General features: G+C 43.7%; 1 protein-coding gene across 8 annotated transcripts in view; it reads left to right on the top strand.

The window, feature by feature from the left end:
* Nucleotides 1-17,095, top strand: part of SLC4A10 (solute carrier family 4 member 10) — a 164,958-nt gene that overhangs the window by 143,450 nt on the left and 4,413 nt on the right. For all 8 annotated transcript variants that reach the window (XM_081870942.1, XM_081870946.1, XM_081870943.1 and 5 more), the window contains 8 exons: nucleotides 648-809; nucleotides 4,544-4,795; nucleotides 5,890-5,958; nucleotides 7,332-7,505; nucleotides 8,769-8,891; nucleotides 11,253-11,320; nucleotides 12,240-12,356; nucleotides 14,021-14,059. In XM_081870942.1, the coding sequence (XP_081727068.1) occupies nucleotides 648-809; nucleotides 4,544-4,795; nucleotides 5,890-5,958; nucleotides 7,332-7,505; nucleotides 8,769-8,891; nucleotides 11,253-11,320; nucleotides 12,240-12,356; nucleotides 14,021-14,033 (978 nt within the window). In that variant the 3' untranslated portion in view covers nucleotides 14,034-14,059. The remainder of the gene's footprint in view (nucleotides 1-647; nucleotides 810-4,543; nucleotides 4,796-5,889; nucleotides 5,959-7,331; nucleotides 7,506-8,768; nucleotides 8,892-11,252; nucleotides 11,321-12,239; nucleotides 12,357-14,020; nucleotides 14,060-17,095) is intronic.

Below are 17,095 nucleotides of genomic sequence, written 5' to 3' on the forward strand. Positions count from 1 at the left end.
CCTCGGCCAACAAAGCGAGATGAGCGCCGCAACCCCAGAGTCGGTCATGACTGGACCTAATGGTCAGGGGTCCTTTACCTTTAATAAGAATAGGTCAGTTCAAGTTTCACCCAAACTTGTAGTCCAAAAGCAGCTGGAGACCTTCCATCTAGAGTTGCCATATATTGAAGAGCAAAAAAGAGGACACATTTGCCGACTTTTGCTTTTAACTATGGTTTGCTATGAAGACTATACCCATGAAAAAGAGGACATGGCCTGGAAAAAGAGGACATATGGCAAACCCTATTTAGCAGGACCAATGGTTAGGGATGATGGGAACTGTAGTCCAAAATCCGCTGGAGACCCAAGTTTGGGAAACCCTGGGTTAGTTTAATAAGTGTGTTTTACCCCTCCTCAATTCCCAGTTGTTTCCTCATTAGGCCTCCAGGGCTCTTGCAACATTAACAAGTGTGATCCTCTGTCTTGTAAGGAATTTTAGGGTTGCCACTTCCATTTATCATATTTGATATTTTATGTGTCCTTCCTAAAGCAGCATCTTGCCTTGGATTTTGAATGTTTACAGTAGGTGATATTATTCTGCAGGCCTCCACAGTGATGAAATAACCCCGCCCCACCGCCCATCCTGAAATTTGCTCTTCTTCTTTTAGCCCACCAGAGATGACCGTGGCTGGTTCATTTCGCCTTTGGGGACCAATCCTTGGTGGACGGTGCTGGCTGCGCTAATCCCGGCTCTGCTTTGTACTATTCTGATATTTATGGACCAGCAGATTACAGCTGTTATTATAAACAGAAAAGAACATAAACTAAAGGTAAAGTGCAAAAGCTGTTTTCATCTTTCTGGTTAGCATTCCATCATTTTTTTCAATGCAAGTCCCCCCCCCTCCAAAAATGCAGTTTTTTTGTTTTTGTTTTAGAAAGGCATTTAGAATACAGATATTTTCACACTTTTCCCTGTCTAATGTGAAATGTGTGTGTTTCTGTGCAAACAGTTTGATGTATGTCAGGAAATGCCAAACCTTCGTTAACTTGAATGTATAGGAGGGAACTTGCAGAAGTCCCAGGCATATGATGCAGGCAACTGAAAATGCAGGGAATAAGAAACTGCGGATATATTAAAAAAGTATGACCGTATTGCCATATCATGTAATTCAGGCTTGTGAATATCCACAGAAGATAGGAGCTTGCACATTTCTGCGATAGGCTGGATGCAAATGAGGGTTTTGAAAAGATGCAAAGGTAGTTTTAAGAAGGCTTTGTTTCCCATGGGGCGCAGATATACTGTTCCACCATTGTCATACAGGTTTTGTAATTTTTTGCAATGCTAAAGCCCACAAGACCTGTTCATGAACGCTAACAGTGTAATTAGCACTCGAAACACAAGCAATACTCTCTTTTAAACTGCTCTCCTAAGAAAAGAATGCTGGTCTCCAGCCTTCTTCATTTGTAATTTGGTGTAGGGTGTTAATTTTCATTGCGTGGCAATTCCCGCCCCATCCCAAAGATGAAGTAAATAAAGACACCGGACACAGAATTAAAGGTTAATGGGCGGAAATGGCCACAACTTTATTGATTACAGGAAAGAGCGGTATTGGCTTTAGGCATTGGCCCTACCAGACTATCCGGTCTAACCGGGAAGGGTTAAGCACCAACAAGGGGAGCCACCCGAGATGCACATCCCTGGGGTGCTCCCCAGGGGGTTACCGCTCGGGGGCGCGCTTTAGGCCCTAGCCTCCGTAGGTTTCGGACGAGGCGACGCCCCCCGGAGTCCTTTAACGAACTACCCTTCAAGCTTTGGGGGAGGTGATGGCTTTCCTCCCCCCCAACCTCATTTCCATAACAATACCCCTGCCAATGCCTAACCGCCAAAACCAGGAGTTGTGACGTTTTGCTACGAGGTAGGCGAAAAAACCAAGTGGCTTCAAAATCCAGCCAATTAGCCAAATGGAAAAATTCCTACCAGGCCCCTTACGGTGACCAGCCGAAGCCCATAGCAAAGTCCAGATGCAAACCTAGAGGGCGGGTGGGTGGGAAACCGCTACTGCTCCGGGACGAAAAGGGGGCGAGCCACGGCTGCCCCGACCTTAAGTGAACCCTGGGAATCCCGCCCCCAGCGCCAGCCGATTGGCTGCCGCTGTGGGCGGTGAATATTAATGAGTTGGGGAATCCCTGCTTCTCGCGGGGCTGACGCCAGCCCCGCGAGATTGCTGATGGGGGCGTGAGCCCGCAACTCCACCCCCTCTTTAGGTCGGGAGTGGCTTTAGCTTACTGACTGAAAGTCATAGCTTTGACCCTAGGGTTGTCCTTTACAGCTTAATTGTATCTGCTTCCTTCTTGTTAAGTGATTCTCTTATATGTGACGGACTGACTTTTAATTTCTTTTGTGCCCTGCCCTGAGATTGGTTCTGATGGCCTGTACTAAATAAATAAATAATAATAGAAGCGAGATCCCCATCTTTTCCTGTTTTATAAAAACTTTCCTAACTGATCACCTGGAAACTAGCCACAAGACAAGCGGCTAATTCATAAACACAATGTAATTGCGATAAAGGCACCTGGTGTTGTAGGCTCACGCCACAATAAATGTGCTAGTCTTTCCTCGGTGTTTTCCTACCCGCCTCCTGTCTTGCCAAAGCTGAAAGTTTTCTAGCGTCTTCCAACTTTCCACACAACTGTCTTTTCCATCCTTTTTACTCCCTTTGTGGAAAACTGCAGCAGTTGAGCGCTTAGGATTGCTGGGTTCCAAAAAGACACATTTGCAGTGGAACCCTTCCAACAGATGGGGGGTGGGGGAATGAAACAAGGTTCATCACTTTTCGGACCCCAAAAAAAAAAAAAAAAGGTTGGAAGAAGTTTCAGGAACCAGCTTGTCCGCATGTGTGCCCAGATTTTTCAGCTTCTTTGACTCTTTGGGAAACGGCAACACAGTCATTACAAATGCATTTTCAGCCTCTTTTTCACACTGCAACTTCTTGGTTGCTGTGAATGGTCCCCCCCCCCTGTGGGTTACTTCCCTCCCTCCCTCCCTCCCTCCCCTGCCCTCTTTGTCAGTCAGGCTCCTTGTGTCAATCCACAGTGTTTTGTGCGGTTAACTTGACAGATGCAGGGAGTTCCTGCCAAGCTTTAGAATGTGCCCCCCCCCCCTTTTCATTTCAGCAGTGGCATGTGGGAGTCAGATGGTCTTCCTGGCTGCCCTCTTGCTTTGCTGCATATTCATATATTTTTTTTCCCTTGCTCGGGTCTGATGTAGCATCATCACCTGTTGCCATGCCTCCTTCCTCTCCCATATGTCACTTTCCTCAGGCTTCTACGCGAATGTGAGGAAAGCTTAAACCCAGACACTGTTGGAAGCAGCGTACTTGCACTTAACAGCAATTTCACCCCTTTTGACTTTTGGAAAAGTCAGCAGGCATAAGGCCAGATGTTTAAAAGAAGTACAGATTGCACATTCTGTGAGGCACCAGCTCCTTGAAGTGGCTATGAGGGCATGGCTTGTCCCTGCGTTTATACATCTTGGATGCTTTTGTCCTGTGCTGGCTGTGTAATCTGTTTTGAATTGCCCTGGGAACTTTGGATTCAGGGTGGTATTATACTACTATTATTACTAATAGTAATAATTAAAAAAATTACCCCTCTTTCTGCTGCTATGGTGCCGATGACCAAGCTATGGCAAAAAGGCTTTTAACATGCTATTTCCCAGCTCTACACAATGCATCCATAGAGGACAGATCTGAGTGTGTTGTCCCTAACCGGAACTTGGACTCTGTTTTGAATTTCTTCTGCTGCATTTCAAAATTTTGTAAGCCATCGTAGGGCCAGGGTGAAAGCGACTTAAGAATGAGTTCATAGGCCAATAATCCAGCAAGCGCCTTTCGATGCATGGAACTTGTTTGGGTGCGTTTGGCAGGAATATAAACAGCTCCATTGAAATGAATAGGACAGCCTCTCAGGTAAGGGAGCTCTCGATGTTCACCAGAGCAGTCTCACAAATGTAAAGCCTTGAATTGAAGCAGAAGTGTCTGCCTAATACAAGAAAGGCTCAAATCCAACCACGTATGTTATACCACAAGCAAGGCTGAAGAACAAAGGTAACCTGCAGCAGCACAGCCATTGCCTAACAGTTCACGTACTTTTTGCATGCATCATTAGACTAGCTGCTAATTGGGGCTGCCGGCTGTTCAGAAGGGTCATGCAGGGTGCCGGCTTCTGCCCTAGCAATGTTGCTTATTGCCAGTGTGATCTAGTGGTTAAGAGCGGTAGACTTGTAATCTGGTGAACCGAGTTCGTGTCTCCGCTCCTCACATGCAGCTGCTGGGTGACCTTGGGCTAGTCACACTTCTCTGAAGTCTCTCAGCCCCACTCACCTCACAGAGTGTTTGTTGTGGGGGAGGAAGGGAAAGGAGAATGTTAGCCGCTTTGAGACTCCTTTGGGTAGTGATAAAGCGGGATATCAAATTCAAACTCCTCTTCTTCTTCTTCTTCTTCTTCTTCTTCTTCTTCTTCTTCTTCTTCTTCTTCTTCTTCTTTGGTTTATTGCCTTCAACAGAAGGGCTGCGGCTATCACCTGGACCTGCTGATGGTGGCTCTCATGCTGGGCGTGTGCTCCCTCATGGGCCTGCCGTGGTTTGTTGCCGCCACCGTTCTCTCCATCTCTCATGTGAACAGCTTGAAGCTGGAGTCGGAGTGCTCTGCTCCAGGAGAGCAGCCGAAATTCCTTGGCATCCGTGAGCAGCGGGTCACGGGACTCATGATATTCATCCTGATGGGCTCATCCGTTTTTCTGACCCGAATTCTTAAGGTAGGCTCATGCTTTGGGGGGGGGGAAACCAAGGGGAAAGTAAATAGCACTACTAAGGATTTAAATTCTAGCACAGATGTTCTTGTTTTTTTAATGTGTGGGTGTATGTGTCTTGATGCAGTGCTGGGTAAGGTTCTTATTGTCTAATACAAGAAAGCCTCAAACAAACTGAGCTATCCAGTCCACCCCACAGATCACACACCAAGGAGCCCAGGTTCAATGCTTGGCTTCCCCAGTTTACGAAAACAAACAAACAAACCGAAAAATTGGATCTCAGACTGCAGGTGATGGGAAAGAGCTCTGCATGAGATTTTGGGGAGCTGTTGTTCTTTGGAGTGGGGCATACTGGACTGGATAGGCTAATAGTCTGACTCAGTGGAAGGCATTTTCATAGACTGATGTGTTAGTGCTCCACATGAACAACAACAGAAACAGTCCACCTGCAGATGGGATCTGCCAGCTTTTTAATGGTCAAGTAATAAGCAGGCATTCTTATGTTTTTGATTGTTATTATGCATTTTACTTTGTTTTTTATTGCTGTTACAAGCCCTGAACACCATATGGCAGGAAGGTAGGGTCTGGTTGAGGGAAATCTAATGCAGAGACAAACAAATACTTTGTTTTGATGTTGTCAATGTAGAAGCCAGGGTGAGCTGGCTTCTACATTGATTTGAAGGTAAGGACAGGCCAGCTTTTAAGGGGAATGTCAGGAAGAGCTTTTCATATTCCACAGGTAATGCTAGTGTTGGATTAATGTCCAAATCCGCAGATCCGTGCTTTTAGTAGTAGGTTGCATGCCTGCTACTATACTGATGTGGAACATGCAATTGGTGCTGGGTTGGTGTGGACAGAAGAATTTAGGAAAAGAACAGGGACTGAAGTTCAGAAAGTCTGAAGACACCCCCCTCCCAAACCAGGATGTGTGTAGTCACTGCTGGGTGCAGATGAAGCAGTGAAAATTCACCATCAAACCCTCCTTCCCGTATGAGACCCTGGTAGTCAATTGCCTTCGTCAAAAGCCTTTTCTGCCTGTCTTATCTGCCAGTGAAGTGAGACCCAGTTTTTGATTTTGACCTTCTTTCTCCTCTTTCCAGTTTATCCCTATGCCAGTGCTTTATGGTGTATTTCTTTACATGGGTGCCTCTTCTCTAAAAGGAATTCAGGTTAGTGAAATATTTTTTGTGTGGCTCTTGTTATGGCTTTCATTTGCCCCTTGCTTGCATTATACACATTGCTGAGTTTCACAGAGATATTGGAAAGGTGCAACCAATACGAAATGCAGCCCTGCAACTTTCAGTGTCTGGCAGCAGGAATTTGCGGCGTGCCCCCTCAGTAGCCATCATCTGCATCTGGCACAGAGCTAGGCTTACCGTCCTGCTTGCTGGGCTGCCTTTTTGATACTGAACACCACATGCTGTTCATTAAACTACAGGCCAAGCCACTGCATTGGTCAATGAAGCCATGCGCACTTACTGTAGCATCTACTTCAGTGGCACAATAATTTGGACTTGCCATGGTGCACACTTGCCTACATGACTGCCTGCCGCTGTTTTACACCTATGTGCATCATGTTAGCTATTTGTGATAAAAATATATGCCTTACACAAATAGTTGAAGACAAATATTTAACTTCTCAGTTTGGCAACAGTTGAACAAATATTATTTATGTATACATTAATGAATGCAATGCGTTTCTCTCCCTTGAGCCCAAGAGAGGGCTTAGTCTTTTTTTCTTTCAAAACTCATTTGTGGCAGTGCATAACTTATAATCCATAGCTTGCCTGTCCTCACAGCGTCCTCCAGAGAGCATCTGCATGAAGTCCCCACACCTCTCACATTCACAAAGACAGAACAAACAGAACAACCAAGCAACTTCCAACTGCCCCAATACCATTTATTCTTTGTGAAATACATTTATAGTGCAAATACAATACAAACACTAACACATCATGTTTGCTATTTAAAACCGCAGGCTATCCTTAAGCAGCCTAATGCGGAACTGAATCATGGTTGCACAACACTTGTGTAGCTGGTTCACTTGCACACATCCTCTTGCCGGTGTTGGTTGTGTTATTCAATTCAGGTGTTGTTGCTTCCATGTACGGCAACGCAGGAGCCAGGAGTAGGGCTGAGTAGTCCTGCCCAGGACATTTGTGTCTCTAGCACAGCCACCTGCAGAGATGGGACCTTCTTGCATACAGATGTTTGTGTGGAGGCTTCTGGGCCCCCGAAACACCCTTAGGTCACACAGTAGCCCTCATGCTACAGTTGTATGTGCAAAGGCTGCCTCTGCAGATGCTCATGTTGTGCTTGTGACCTTGGGGATATTCATTGTATGTGATGAGAGGAGGATGGGGCAGCTCAACACAGAGAATTAATGTGGTGTCCTGAAGATGGCTATAGCAGCACTGCTTGTGTCTTTACCTTCTGAATTCCCTTTGTTACAGCCATTTATCCTTGGTCTTTTAAATATTTCATCTGTAGAGGGTCTGTAGAGGAATGACTCTTGCCTCCCGAATTTCTTTTCCTTTCTCAGCTTTTTGACAGAATCAAGTTATTCTGGATGCCTGCCAAACACCAGCCTGACTTCATCTACCTGAGGCATGTCCCTCTCCGAAAAGTCCATCTCTTCACCGTCATCCAGCTGAGCTGTCTTGTGCTGCTGTGGGTTATCAAGGCTTCAAGAGCTGCCATTGTCTTTCCTATGATGGTATGGATCTGTTTTCCGGAGTCTAGAAGGTCCAGGCAATCCATAAAAGCAAAATTGAATAACTGATATTAACTAAGCTTACAGAGAGTCAAAAGGTGCCCTTTAGGGGTGAAAGTCCATGGAGATGGTTGGAAGCTATTTATCAAGAGGTTCTTAATTATCCCACTTTATTTTGCAGGATAAATAAGAACGCGGTGCTATGCACTGATCAGACCCAGACCTGCTTATCTTCAACTAAGAGGATTTTTTGCTTTTTAAAAAACTGCAAATCCCAAGTTTCTCTTAAATAATTGCTAGTTCAAAATAGGCTAATCTAGATAAAAGCACATTATCATTACTGTTCACCTCCAAATTGAATCAGTGCCTTTACCAGATTAAAATAGGCTTGCCTATGTAAAGGAAAAAACACTTTGGCCCTTGCTCAGATAGGAATCTTTGCACTGTACCTACTAGACAGTGGTGTTTTATTTTCACCTCATAAAAATAAATGGCTCAAGTCTGCCCAGAAACTATCAAGACTTTTTTTTTAGACCTATCAGCCATGGACATGATTTTTGTCTCCTGTTTTGCTTCTGTGAGCATGGGGCTGGAAAAAAGGCAGAATGGACCAGAAAAAAGAGAAGATGACCATATTGTCTGGTGTTCTGGTTGTTATATTCCCATACTTAGGCTCCCCTGCTAAAAAACATTGTTTCATTCCTCTGGGTTTTGTTTAAACTATCAGCTCTCATTCAAGGCCATCTTTAGCCAGATGGGTCACTGAGGCAAAATATAAGAAGTCAGGACCATTAAAAAATAAAAATTTGCAGATGTAATTCAATACATGAATTTAAAATAAAATAATACTAATGTAAAACTGCTTTTGAACTCAGTGCGGTTAAGAATTGCAATATTTCAAACAGTGAAAATCCGGAGAGAAAAGTTCTTAAGCCTTTTTTTTTTTTTTTCCAAAGTTGGCAAAAAAGAAATTGACGTTTTTGAGCTATTTTTATGGGAAATGGTCAAAAATGACACTGCTCACATGGGTTGCTATATCTCCGGATTTTCCCGGACATTTTCCCGATTTCTGGCCAGACACTGCTGCCGACTGCAGTATTCCGGATATGTCTGGGAAATTCCAGACATACGACAACCCTAGCGGTGTTACTTTAGTCTTGTACCCACAAATTTTGCCATTTTAGGATTAGGTCTGTTTCTTTTGGACTTTGTCTTTTAAGAAGCATACCTTTTGCAGCTGTCCATATTATAAATATCTTTGAACAGGTCTTGGCCCTGGTGTTTGTTAGAAAACTCATGGACTTATTTTTCACGAAACGGGAGCTCAGCTGGTTGGATGATTTGATGCCAGAGAGCAAGAAAAAGAAGTTGGAGGATGCTGAAAAAGAGGTAAGCTTTCTTTCTTTCTTTCTTTCTTTCTTTCTTTCTTTCTTTCTTTCTTTCTTTCTTTCTGTTCACACTTGATCAAATGAATACAGCATGAAATTTACAGCCTATGCTTATCAGATGTCAAAGAGAACAACAACTACCAGAATTTTAGAGGACATCTGAAGGCAGCCCTGTTTAGGGAAGCTTTTAATGTATTTTAATATTTTGTTGGAAGCCCAACCAAATGGGTGGGGTATAAATAATAAATTATTATTATTATTATTATTATTATTATTATTATTATTATTATCTCTGTGAAATATGAGAATGCTTTCATATAGCAAATCTAAGTGTCTGTGGGAACCTTGCCCACAGAAGCAAAGTTTTAACCCATGCTCAGATGCGCATGCAGACATCTTTGAAACGACTGAGTTGTATCCTGCGCTATCCTTGCATGAGCAGAGCGGTCTTCTGATTGCTCAGTAGGACTTTGCCTTCCTCTCCTCCCCCTGCATGCCCTCAAAATCTGCTCATGTGGGGTTGCAGGAGTAAGGGAAAAGAAGGAAGGTGATATCTCAGTGTGCAAGCAGAAGTCCGGGATTCTGCCTACCAAGCCTACCCTGCCAAATAAATGGGATCGTATGCCAGGCCACACCCGTCTTCCAACCTCCTTGCCCAGGCTTACAACACTAGCAGATACCAGATGATAATCATCGCTACTCAGGGAGGAGAAAGGTACTGGAGAGGCAGCCAGCCAACTCACCCCAGCTTGCATTCCTGCTCCACTGAACCCACCACCCATAGTTAATCACTTTCTAGGAGCGTTATGTCATTAGTGACCCCAATAACCTGTGTGTAGTGGAGGGCAGGCCTGGACATCAAGAATAGGGGAATAAGGGCTTTGCAGCGTGTAATGACTTGCCCTCTTCCTACTCTCCATCCACCTTTTCCTTCTGGAATTTGATTCGGTTGTGCATCCTTTCCCCCACGGCACAGCCAGATAGGGCTTTCTCCCAAGTGATGTGTTCTGTCTCTCATAATGCAGAAGCGACTCAAGGGAGACAGGTGTGTTTTTCGCAATCGTCGCAGGAGTCCTTTGCTTTTCAGTCTGATTTCTTCTTATGCATCCCTTTTTTGTGTGTTTTGTTTTTAGACCTGAATGGTGACAGAAAAACAAAACTAGGAATGCACACCTTTTAAAAATATATATAAATAAATAAAATCTACTTTTATTTTCAGTCGCTGTCTTTTTCGAGGGGTTATTATTATTATTATTATTATTACATAATATGGTGTTGCTAAATATTTGAGGCTATTATTAAACCTGTTCAGCTGTCAAAATCCTGGGAAGCTGTGAAGCCTGTAAATGACAAAATTAACTAGGAATAAAAATAAATAAATATATGAAGCGGCGCCTCTGGGATGTAATTGGAAAGTCACCATTTATGCTGGCTTTAAAAATAGAAATGGGCTCTTTGTACAAATAGAAATGAAGCTGACAGGATATTTTAAAGGTGCTGGTTGGATTGGATCAAGATTTTAATTTTGCAAGTTGCTTTTCAACATAAGAGAGGAAAATCCCATCTGTGATGAGCAGTCAGCGTCAAGACAAGAAATTATATTTATTCACAGTCTGTTGATTGATTGCATTTGTATCCCATAATTTCCTCAAGGGGTGTGTGAGGTGACATACATAGTTCTCTTCCTCCCCATTTCATCCTCACAACAACCTGTGGGGTAGGCTAGTCTGTTCTGCCACTGGTCCATATTTTAATTCTAAATATTCTGAGGCCAGTTTCATCGTACTGCCATTGCCTGCCAATGGGCACTTGGAACATAGAGTGAAGATGTAGCTTCTGTACTAAGAGCCTCTAGAGAAGGAGTAAAGAAATCCTTTTCAGCTTGGGGGGGTTGTATACACAGTTGTAGTATATGCGCAACTATCACATCTGTGTGGGTCTTTGCTACCCAGTTGGCCATAGGGTCAGCTGGGCGGGGTACAAATAATAAAATTATTATTATTAAAATTATTACTTGGATCCCAAGCCATTTAGGCCTTTGTAACTCCACAGGTGAACTCACACCGTGAGGAACTAGCTATCTTGCTTCCTTCCTAGAGAATACAATTTTCCACCATGAAAATTAGCTTCCTCTTTGGTACTGCCCTTTAAACAGAGTGCCCTGATTTTTACTCACAAAATAGTTAACAGGAAAGATGCCATCCTATGGAAAATTTGAGTAAAACAATTTGGGAGGCGGAAGAGAGAGAGAAGATATTACCTTGTTTTCCCTTCTTGTTACTGAATCTATAAGTGTGTGGAAACTATTACAGCAGAGTCGTGTTTGTTCCTGTCTAAATTATTGTGTTTTTCCCCACTCTAGGAAGAGCAAAGCATGTTAGCGATGGAAGAGGAAGGCACAGTTCAGTTACCACTAGATGCGCATTACAGGTAAACCACTAAGATACAAAATTGTCCCTGATCAAAATTCTCTTTCTGGAAAAATAGGACTGCAGATACTTCCCTTTTTGTGCCAGCAGGATTAAAAGCATCTTCTGGTGGTAGTGGTATATTAATTTGGGGGGGGGGGGAACTGCCAGCATTGTTGCTCTTTTTCTAATTTGGAAGATGTCTGCAGTCGCTTTAAAATTAAAAAATAAATACATTGAGAGACCGATCACAGATCGTCTACATCACATCCGTTTTGGGTCTTAGTTTGCACTGTATCTTTAAAAGATCCTTTTTGGCCGTTGGCGATAGCACCCACCTATCTCAAAACCAATTTTGTTGCACATTATTTGTTTAAAGCATTTTTGCCTTTATTCAATTGAAAGCCCGCCCCCTGAGAATTTTACAGAACAGCAAAAAAACCAGGGCAACCTCTGCCCTCAGCTTTACAATCTATATAAGCTTTACATATATAGATGCCCTACCTACTCCCCTGAAATGAATAGGGAAACTCTATTGGGCTAGAGCTCTTAGTTTGCTTTGTATTAGTGCATAGAGAACTGAGAAAGCGGGGTACAGGCATTCTGGAGCCACTATTAAATCAATGTATCAAGGTTGAACCATTTATTGGTCTGTAAGTAACTATAGAGTTTCAAACAGGTGTCTCTTCCAATCAAGCTGTATGATGCCAGGGATTGATCCTGGTACCTCTTCCTGTGCAAACCACATGCTTTTTCATGGAGCTATGGACCTTTCCCTTGAAGCCTGATGCTCCATTGACTGAATTGCCTAAATTATCGGCTAAATATTGCATTATGGCTACTTTAAAATGGATCAGTGAGTTTATTTTAGTTCCTTGTTTGCACAGTACTGCAGAAAATAAATTCTGGTTGCCTCTCTCTGTGTGCTCATTCTATTCTAGAGATGACCCATCTGTAATAAATATTTCTGATGAAATGTCAAAAACAGCTGTGTGGAAGACACTGTTGATACCGTCAGACAATACCAAGGATAAGGAGTCCAGCTTTCCTTCTAAAAGGTTTATTATTATTATTATTTAAAAAATTATCCTATATTTATACCATAATAGTTCAGTGATAATTAGTTGCCTGCAGAATATTTATGATGATGATGCAGAAAATAAATAAAAATGCTGAGCTACTTATTTTTGAAGGCAGATAATGAGAACCTTATGAACACATTCAGTCCATTCTGCTTCAGGGATTGTAGGTGGAAGCCAATAGCATAATATCACAGCAGAAGGGAGAGTGCATGGATTCACACATTACACAAGTTCATGCTCTCAGCTGCCGCACCGGCAGAGCCTCTAGAATCCCCAGGTCTCTGAAGATGCTTTCAGAGCCAACCTGTCATCCAAAATGGTCTTTCTTTTCTCCTTAGGCCAGCAGGAATCACCATGGGAATATGGACTAGCAGGAATGGCCAAAGGGGTCAGATCAGTCCCTGGGTAGATATTCATGTCCATCACTTAAAGATGCCTCCTCCATATGGAAGCAGCTTTGGGGGAAAGGGCAGGATAGAAATTTAATAGCTAACTAACTAAACTAAACTTTACTAGCGGTGGGCTGTAAATAAATCTTCCCACTCCTGGTAAAAAAAAGAGAGAAGACGTTTTGACATCCTTGTCAAGTGCATTCTCTGTTCTGTTCCTTTCCTAATGCTCTGGTCTTTCTGGATCCATAAGAGAGCTTGTCTCTTTTTAACTTAATTATTGTACAGCAGCTTGTGTTGGAGGCGCCTTGTACATGATTTGTAATCCTAGCTTTGTACTGTACTGTATTTGCAGCATTGGGACTGTAGGTGTGGTTCTTAGCCTACAAGTGAGTTTCTCAGACAACACAGGTCCCTATTGGATCATGCTTGTCTTCACGCTCTTTTCAGGGCAAACTAGGCTATTGTAAACAAGAGAGATTCAGATAGCTTACATCATGTATACCAACCATAGCAAACTGAGGATCATCTGTAGCTGTTCTGTTCCAACTCTGTGGGTAAGAATATGAATCAACATATTCAGCTCACATTAGCTACAGTAAAAAAAATAAAAATCACAACTGCATTCCTGCCACACATACACCCCTTTCCAAATGGAGGCTTGCTAAAAGTCTGGCTGCTCAGAGCAGTACTGTTTAGAAGAACTGAATGATTATTGAAGGCGTAATTAATTCCCGTGCAGGTGCAGTTACCTGCAGAACCAGAGGTTTGCTTAGGGCTGGACAGAGCCTTGCTCTCCCCTTTTCATTACAATATGGGACAGAGGATGCTACTTTATATCAAGCCAGATTGTTGGTCCATCAAATTCAGTATTGTCTGCAATGACTGGCAGCCACTGAGCTGTGGCTGTTTCCTAGTAGTTTGAGCCCAGGTCGAAAGGGAAGTCTGGCTGGGGATTCCTGAGGGGTGTGTGTGTGTGTGTGTAGACATATATTGTGCACTGAGCAGAGGGGAGAGCAGGACACTGTTAAGCCCCTGTGTCAGTTGCATTCAAGTATTGGCTAGCTTATATCTTAAATTAATTGTGAAACTGTAAAAGCAGATGGCCATTTTTATGGTGACATCTCTATTTGATACGTTTAACTGAATATACATGCAACTGTGTTTAACCACTATTTCCCCAATTGCCATTCCTTTTGAATTAACATGATTTTCTACTTAATTGTTCCATTATCACATTTCTACTATAAGCTCCCCTACCTAATCTCTCTTGAAGCTGATTCCCCAAAGGTAAGACCCTGCCCCTGAACCTCTGCCTTGATTCCATCCCCCACTACTAAATTGTGTCTTTTGGTAACCTCTCTAACTTACTGTGTGTAAATTTTGGGGAGACAAAATTTACTAGAATGCACGTTTCGAAGGCCGCTTGGAAAACATGCCTATCTGTTCTTCTGAGATCGGATGCCACAAATGCATTCATTTTTCTAAACACTGTAATTCAGGCAAACTTCAGAACCCTAGCAATCTCCTGGAGATATCAGATGCACTCGTAACATATGCCAGCTTTAGCCATAGTTATTGAACTCCATCGAATTAACTGAAACAAAGAATCTCTGTTTGACTCCTGGCGTTTTGTCACCCCAAAATGGCATGTTGCTTTTGCAGTGTTCTTCCTCTCCCTGAGCCGCATAAACAAGATGATCAATCAGGACTGGTGTCAAATGTCCATACATTCCAGCGAGGGGTCCTCTGACAAAACCCTCCTGTATCTGCTGCAGTGAAGGGTGGGGGTCACGATATGGAGGAAGTAGGAGCTTGTGGAGGGTGTATATTGCCAAAGAGCAATTCAAAATCTGGAGCTGACAATCTCAATCTGTTTGTGAGTTGATAAACCCTTCCCCAGTCCACATGTTCCGCTGGAGTGCTGCTGCAATAGCCCAGTACAGTACAACCCCTCTACAATGCGGAGCAGAGGCTCAGTTCACAAGATTGTCACAAGATCACTTTTTTAAATTATTATTATTAAGATGGTAAGAATTACACAGACTGGACTTTTGTGCAGCTGCATTTTTATGCAGATGTTGCTGACCTTCCAGCCCAGTACTTCAATGTTGCTTGTGGCTGCTGAATGTATGAAATGCGGCAATATTTGCAAGATACCCTGGGGTCGGTATTTCCCTGTCAACAGAAGCCGTTCACAGGGACTGACACTTGAGGAACAGGGCTTCCCCCTCCTCTCCTCACACAGGTAGCCTCCCTTTCCAAATCTAGTGCAACAAGAAGGGTTTCTCAACACCTTCCCTACACTCCTTGCAAGCCTTTGAATCATGCAGAATCTAGCTCAGCAATCCCCAACCTGGTGCCTTCCATATGTTTTGAACTACAATTCCCATCAGCCCCAGCCAGCAAGGCCTTGGAAGCTTTGAGTTCAAAACATCTGGGAGGAGCATGGTTGGGAAAGACTGGCCTAGCTACACCTGCTCCACTGTTGTTTTTTTAAAGAGCATGCTGCACCCATTTTATAGGTGAGGAGAGTAAAAGTAAAATATGCACCATTTTGTGACTTATGGTGGAATTCAACATGGTGCTGTGGTGACTGTTCTGTTTCAGCTTGCCAGATGGAACGACCCCCACCCTCCCATTGTGTGCTGACCTGAAGGTTCTCCTGACCCTCCGCAGAACTCTGTGTGGACTGTAGGGGAGAAGTCCTGTGGCACAAGTGTCAGTCCATGTGAGAAATCCATGCCCAAGTTTGCAACATGACTGGGAAATAGTCATACTAAAATCAAAATAAATCAAGAATCCAATCGAATCCTGACTTGCCTGTGCACTTGTAGAGATGTGCATTAAACCTGTATTTGGCATCTAATATGGTGGGTTTATATATATATAGAGAGAGAGGGGGGGGGGCTTTTGGGATTTCCTCATCAGCACTTTGCTGTGAATAGAATTAAGCATACACAATTAAATGTGAAAAGGATTACTTCCGAATGACAAGGAATATTGTGTGATGTTTTTATGAACATCATCAATCAGTAAAAGGCAGGTTTGTTAATCTGAAGATGCTGCATAATGATTGTTCCCACTGTGGTACATCAAACCATTGTAGTTTGCAACTGGGGATAGATAGAAGAGAAAGTGTAGTGATGGCTCAACTACTCGGACAGCTTTGAAAGAGGAGGGGTGAAGTGATCAGTGGTTGTGTCCTACCTCTACTGCTGGAGGCAGAATGCTTCTGAATACCAGTTTCTGGGAATCAGAAGTGGGGAGAGTACTCAGGTCCTGTTTGCAGGCTTCCTAGAAGTATCTGGTTGGCGGCTGTGAGAACAGGATGCTGGACTCACTTACCTCCCCTTTGGCCTGAAGCAGCAAGGCTTTTCTGGCAGTGGCCAGAGAAGGTGCCCACCTGGGAAGTACCCCCACCATTTGGGAGATCTGTTCCTTGCGATAGGGCACGCCAAGATGCCGGGAGATCCGCAGTGAAATGTGTTATTGTGCAGAACTATCACTGACGTGCTACAAAAATGTTGTGCAACTTTTGCTATGGCTCAGGTTTTTCTCATTTTTATTCAGTATCCTGCCCCCCAGCCCCCACCAGTAGGGTAAATGTTGATCTTCTAACCTGGCTTTAAAAACCTGCCACTGTTAGGTTTATGGTCTCCATGAATTTAAGGTTGATTAATGAATTCAAAAGGGACATGGGTGGCGCTGTGGGTTAAACCACAGAGCCTAGGACTTGCTGATCTGAAAGTCGGTGGTTCGAATCCCCGTGCCGGGGTGAGCTCCCGTTGCTTGGTCCCTGCTCCTGCCAACCTAGCAGTTCGAAAGCATGTCAAAGTGCAGGTAGATAAATAGGGAAGGTAAACAGCTTAGTCATGCTGGCCACATGACCTGGAAGCTGTATGCCGGTTCCCTCGGCCAATAAAGCGAGATCAGTGCCACAACCCCAGAGTCGGCCACAACTGGACCTGATGGTCAGGGGTCCCTTTACCTTTTTAATGAATTCAAGGTTCGAAAGAGGGATATTGTTAACCCCAGGGTGCATTGATTGTAGTGCTTTCTATCGTATACCAATGTTGTTCTCCTGTGACAGCCAGAGGGAAAGGATGTAGATTTATCACAGCAACCACGTATTCAAGGATGGTAAAGCAGACTGTGATAGCCAACCTGGTGCCCTCCACATGTTGCGGACTACAGTTCTCATACTCTGTGGCCATTGGCTTTGCTTGATGTGGCTGATGGGCACTGCAGTCCATAGCATCCGGAGGCCGCCATGTAGGTCCTCCTCACCTGATTGTCATCTCCCTTACCATGGAAGTTGACTGG

This window comes from Podarcis erhardii (genome assembly GCF_964252035.2).
Source record: "Podarcis erhardii genome assembly, chromosome: 1".
Taxonomy (NCBI): Eukaryota; Metazoa; Chordata; class Lepidosauria; order Squamata; family Lacertidae; genus Podarcis; species Podarcis erhardii.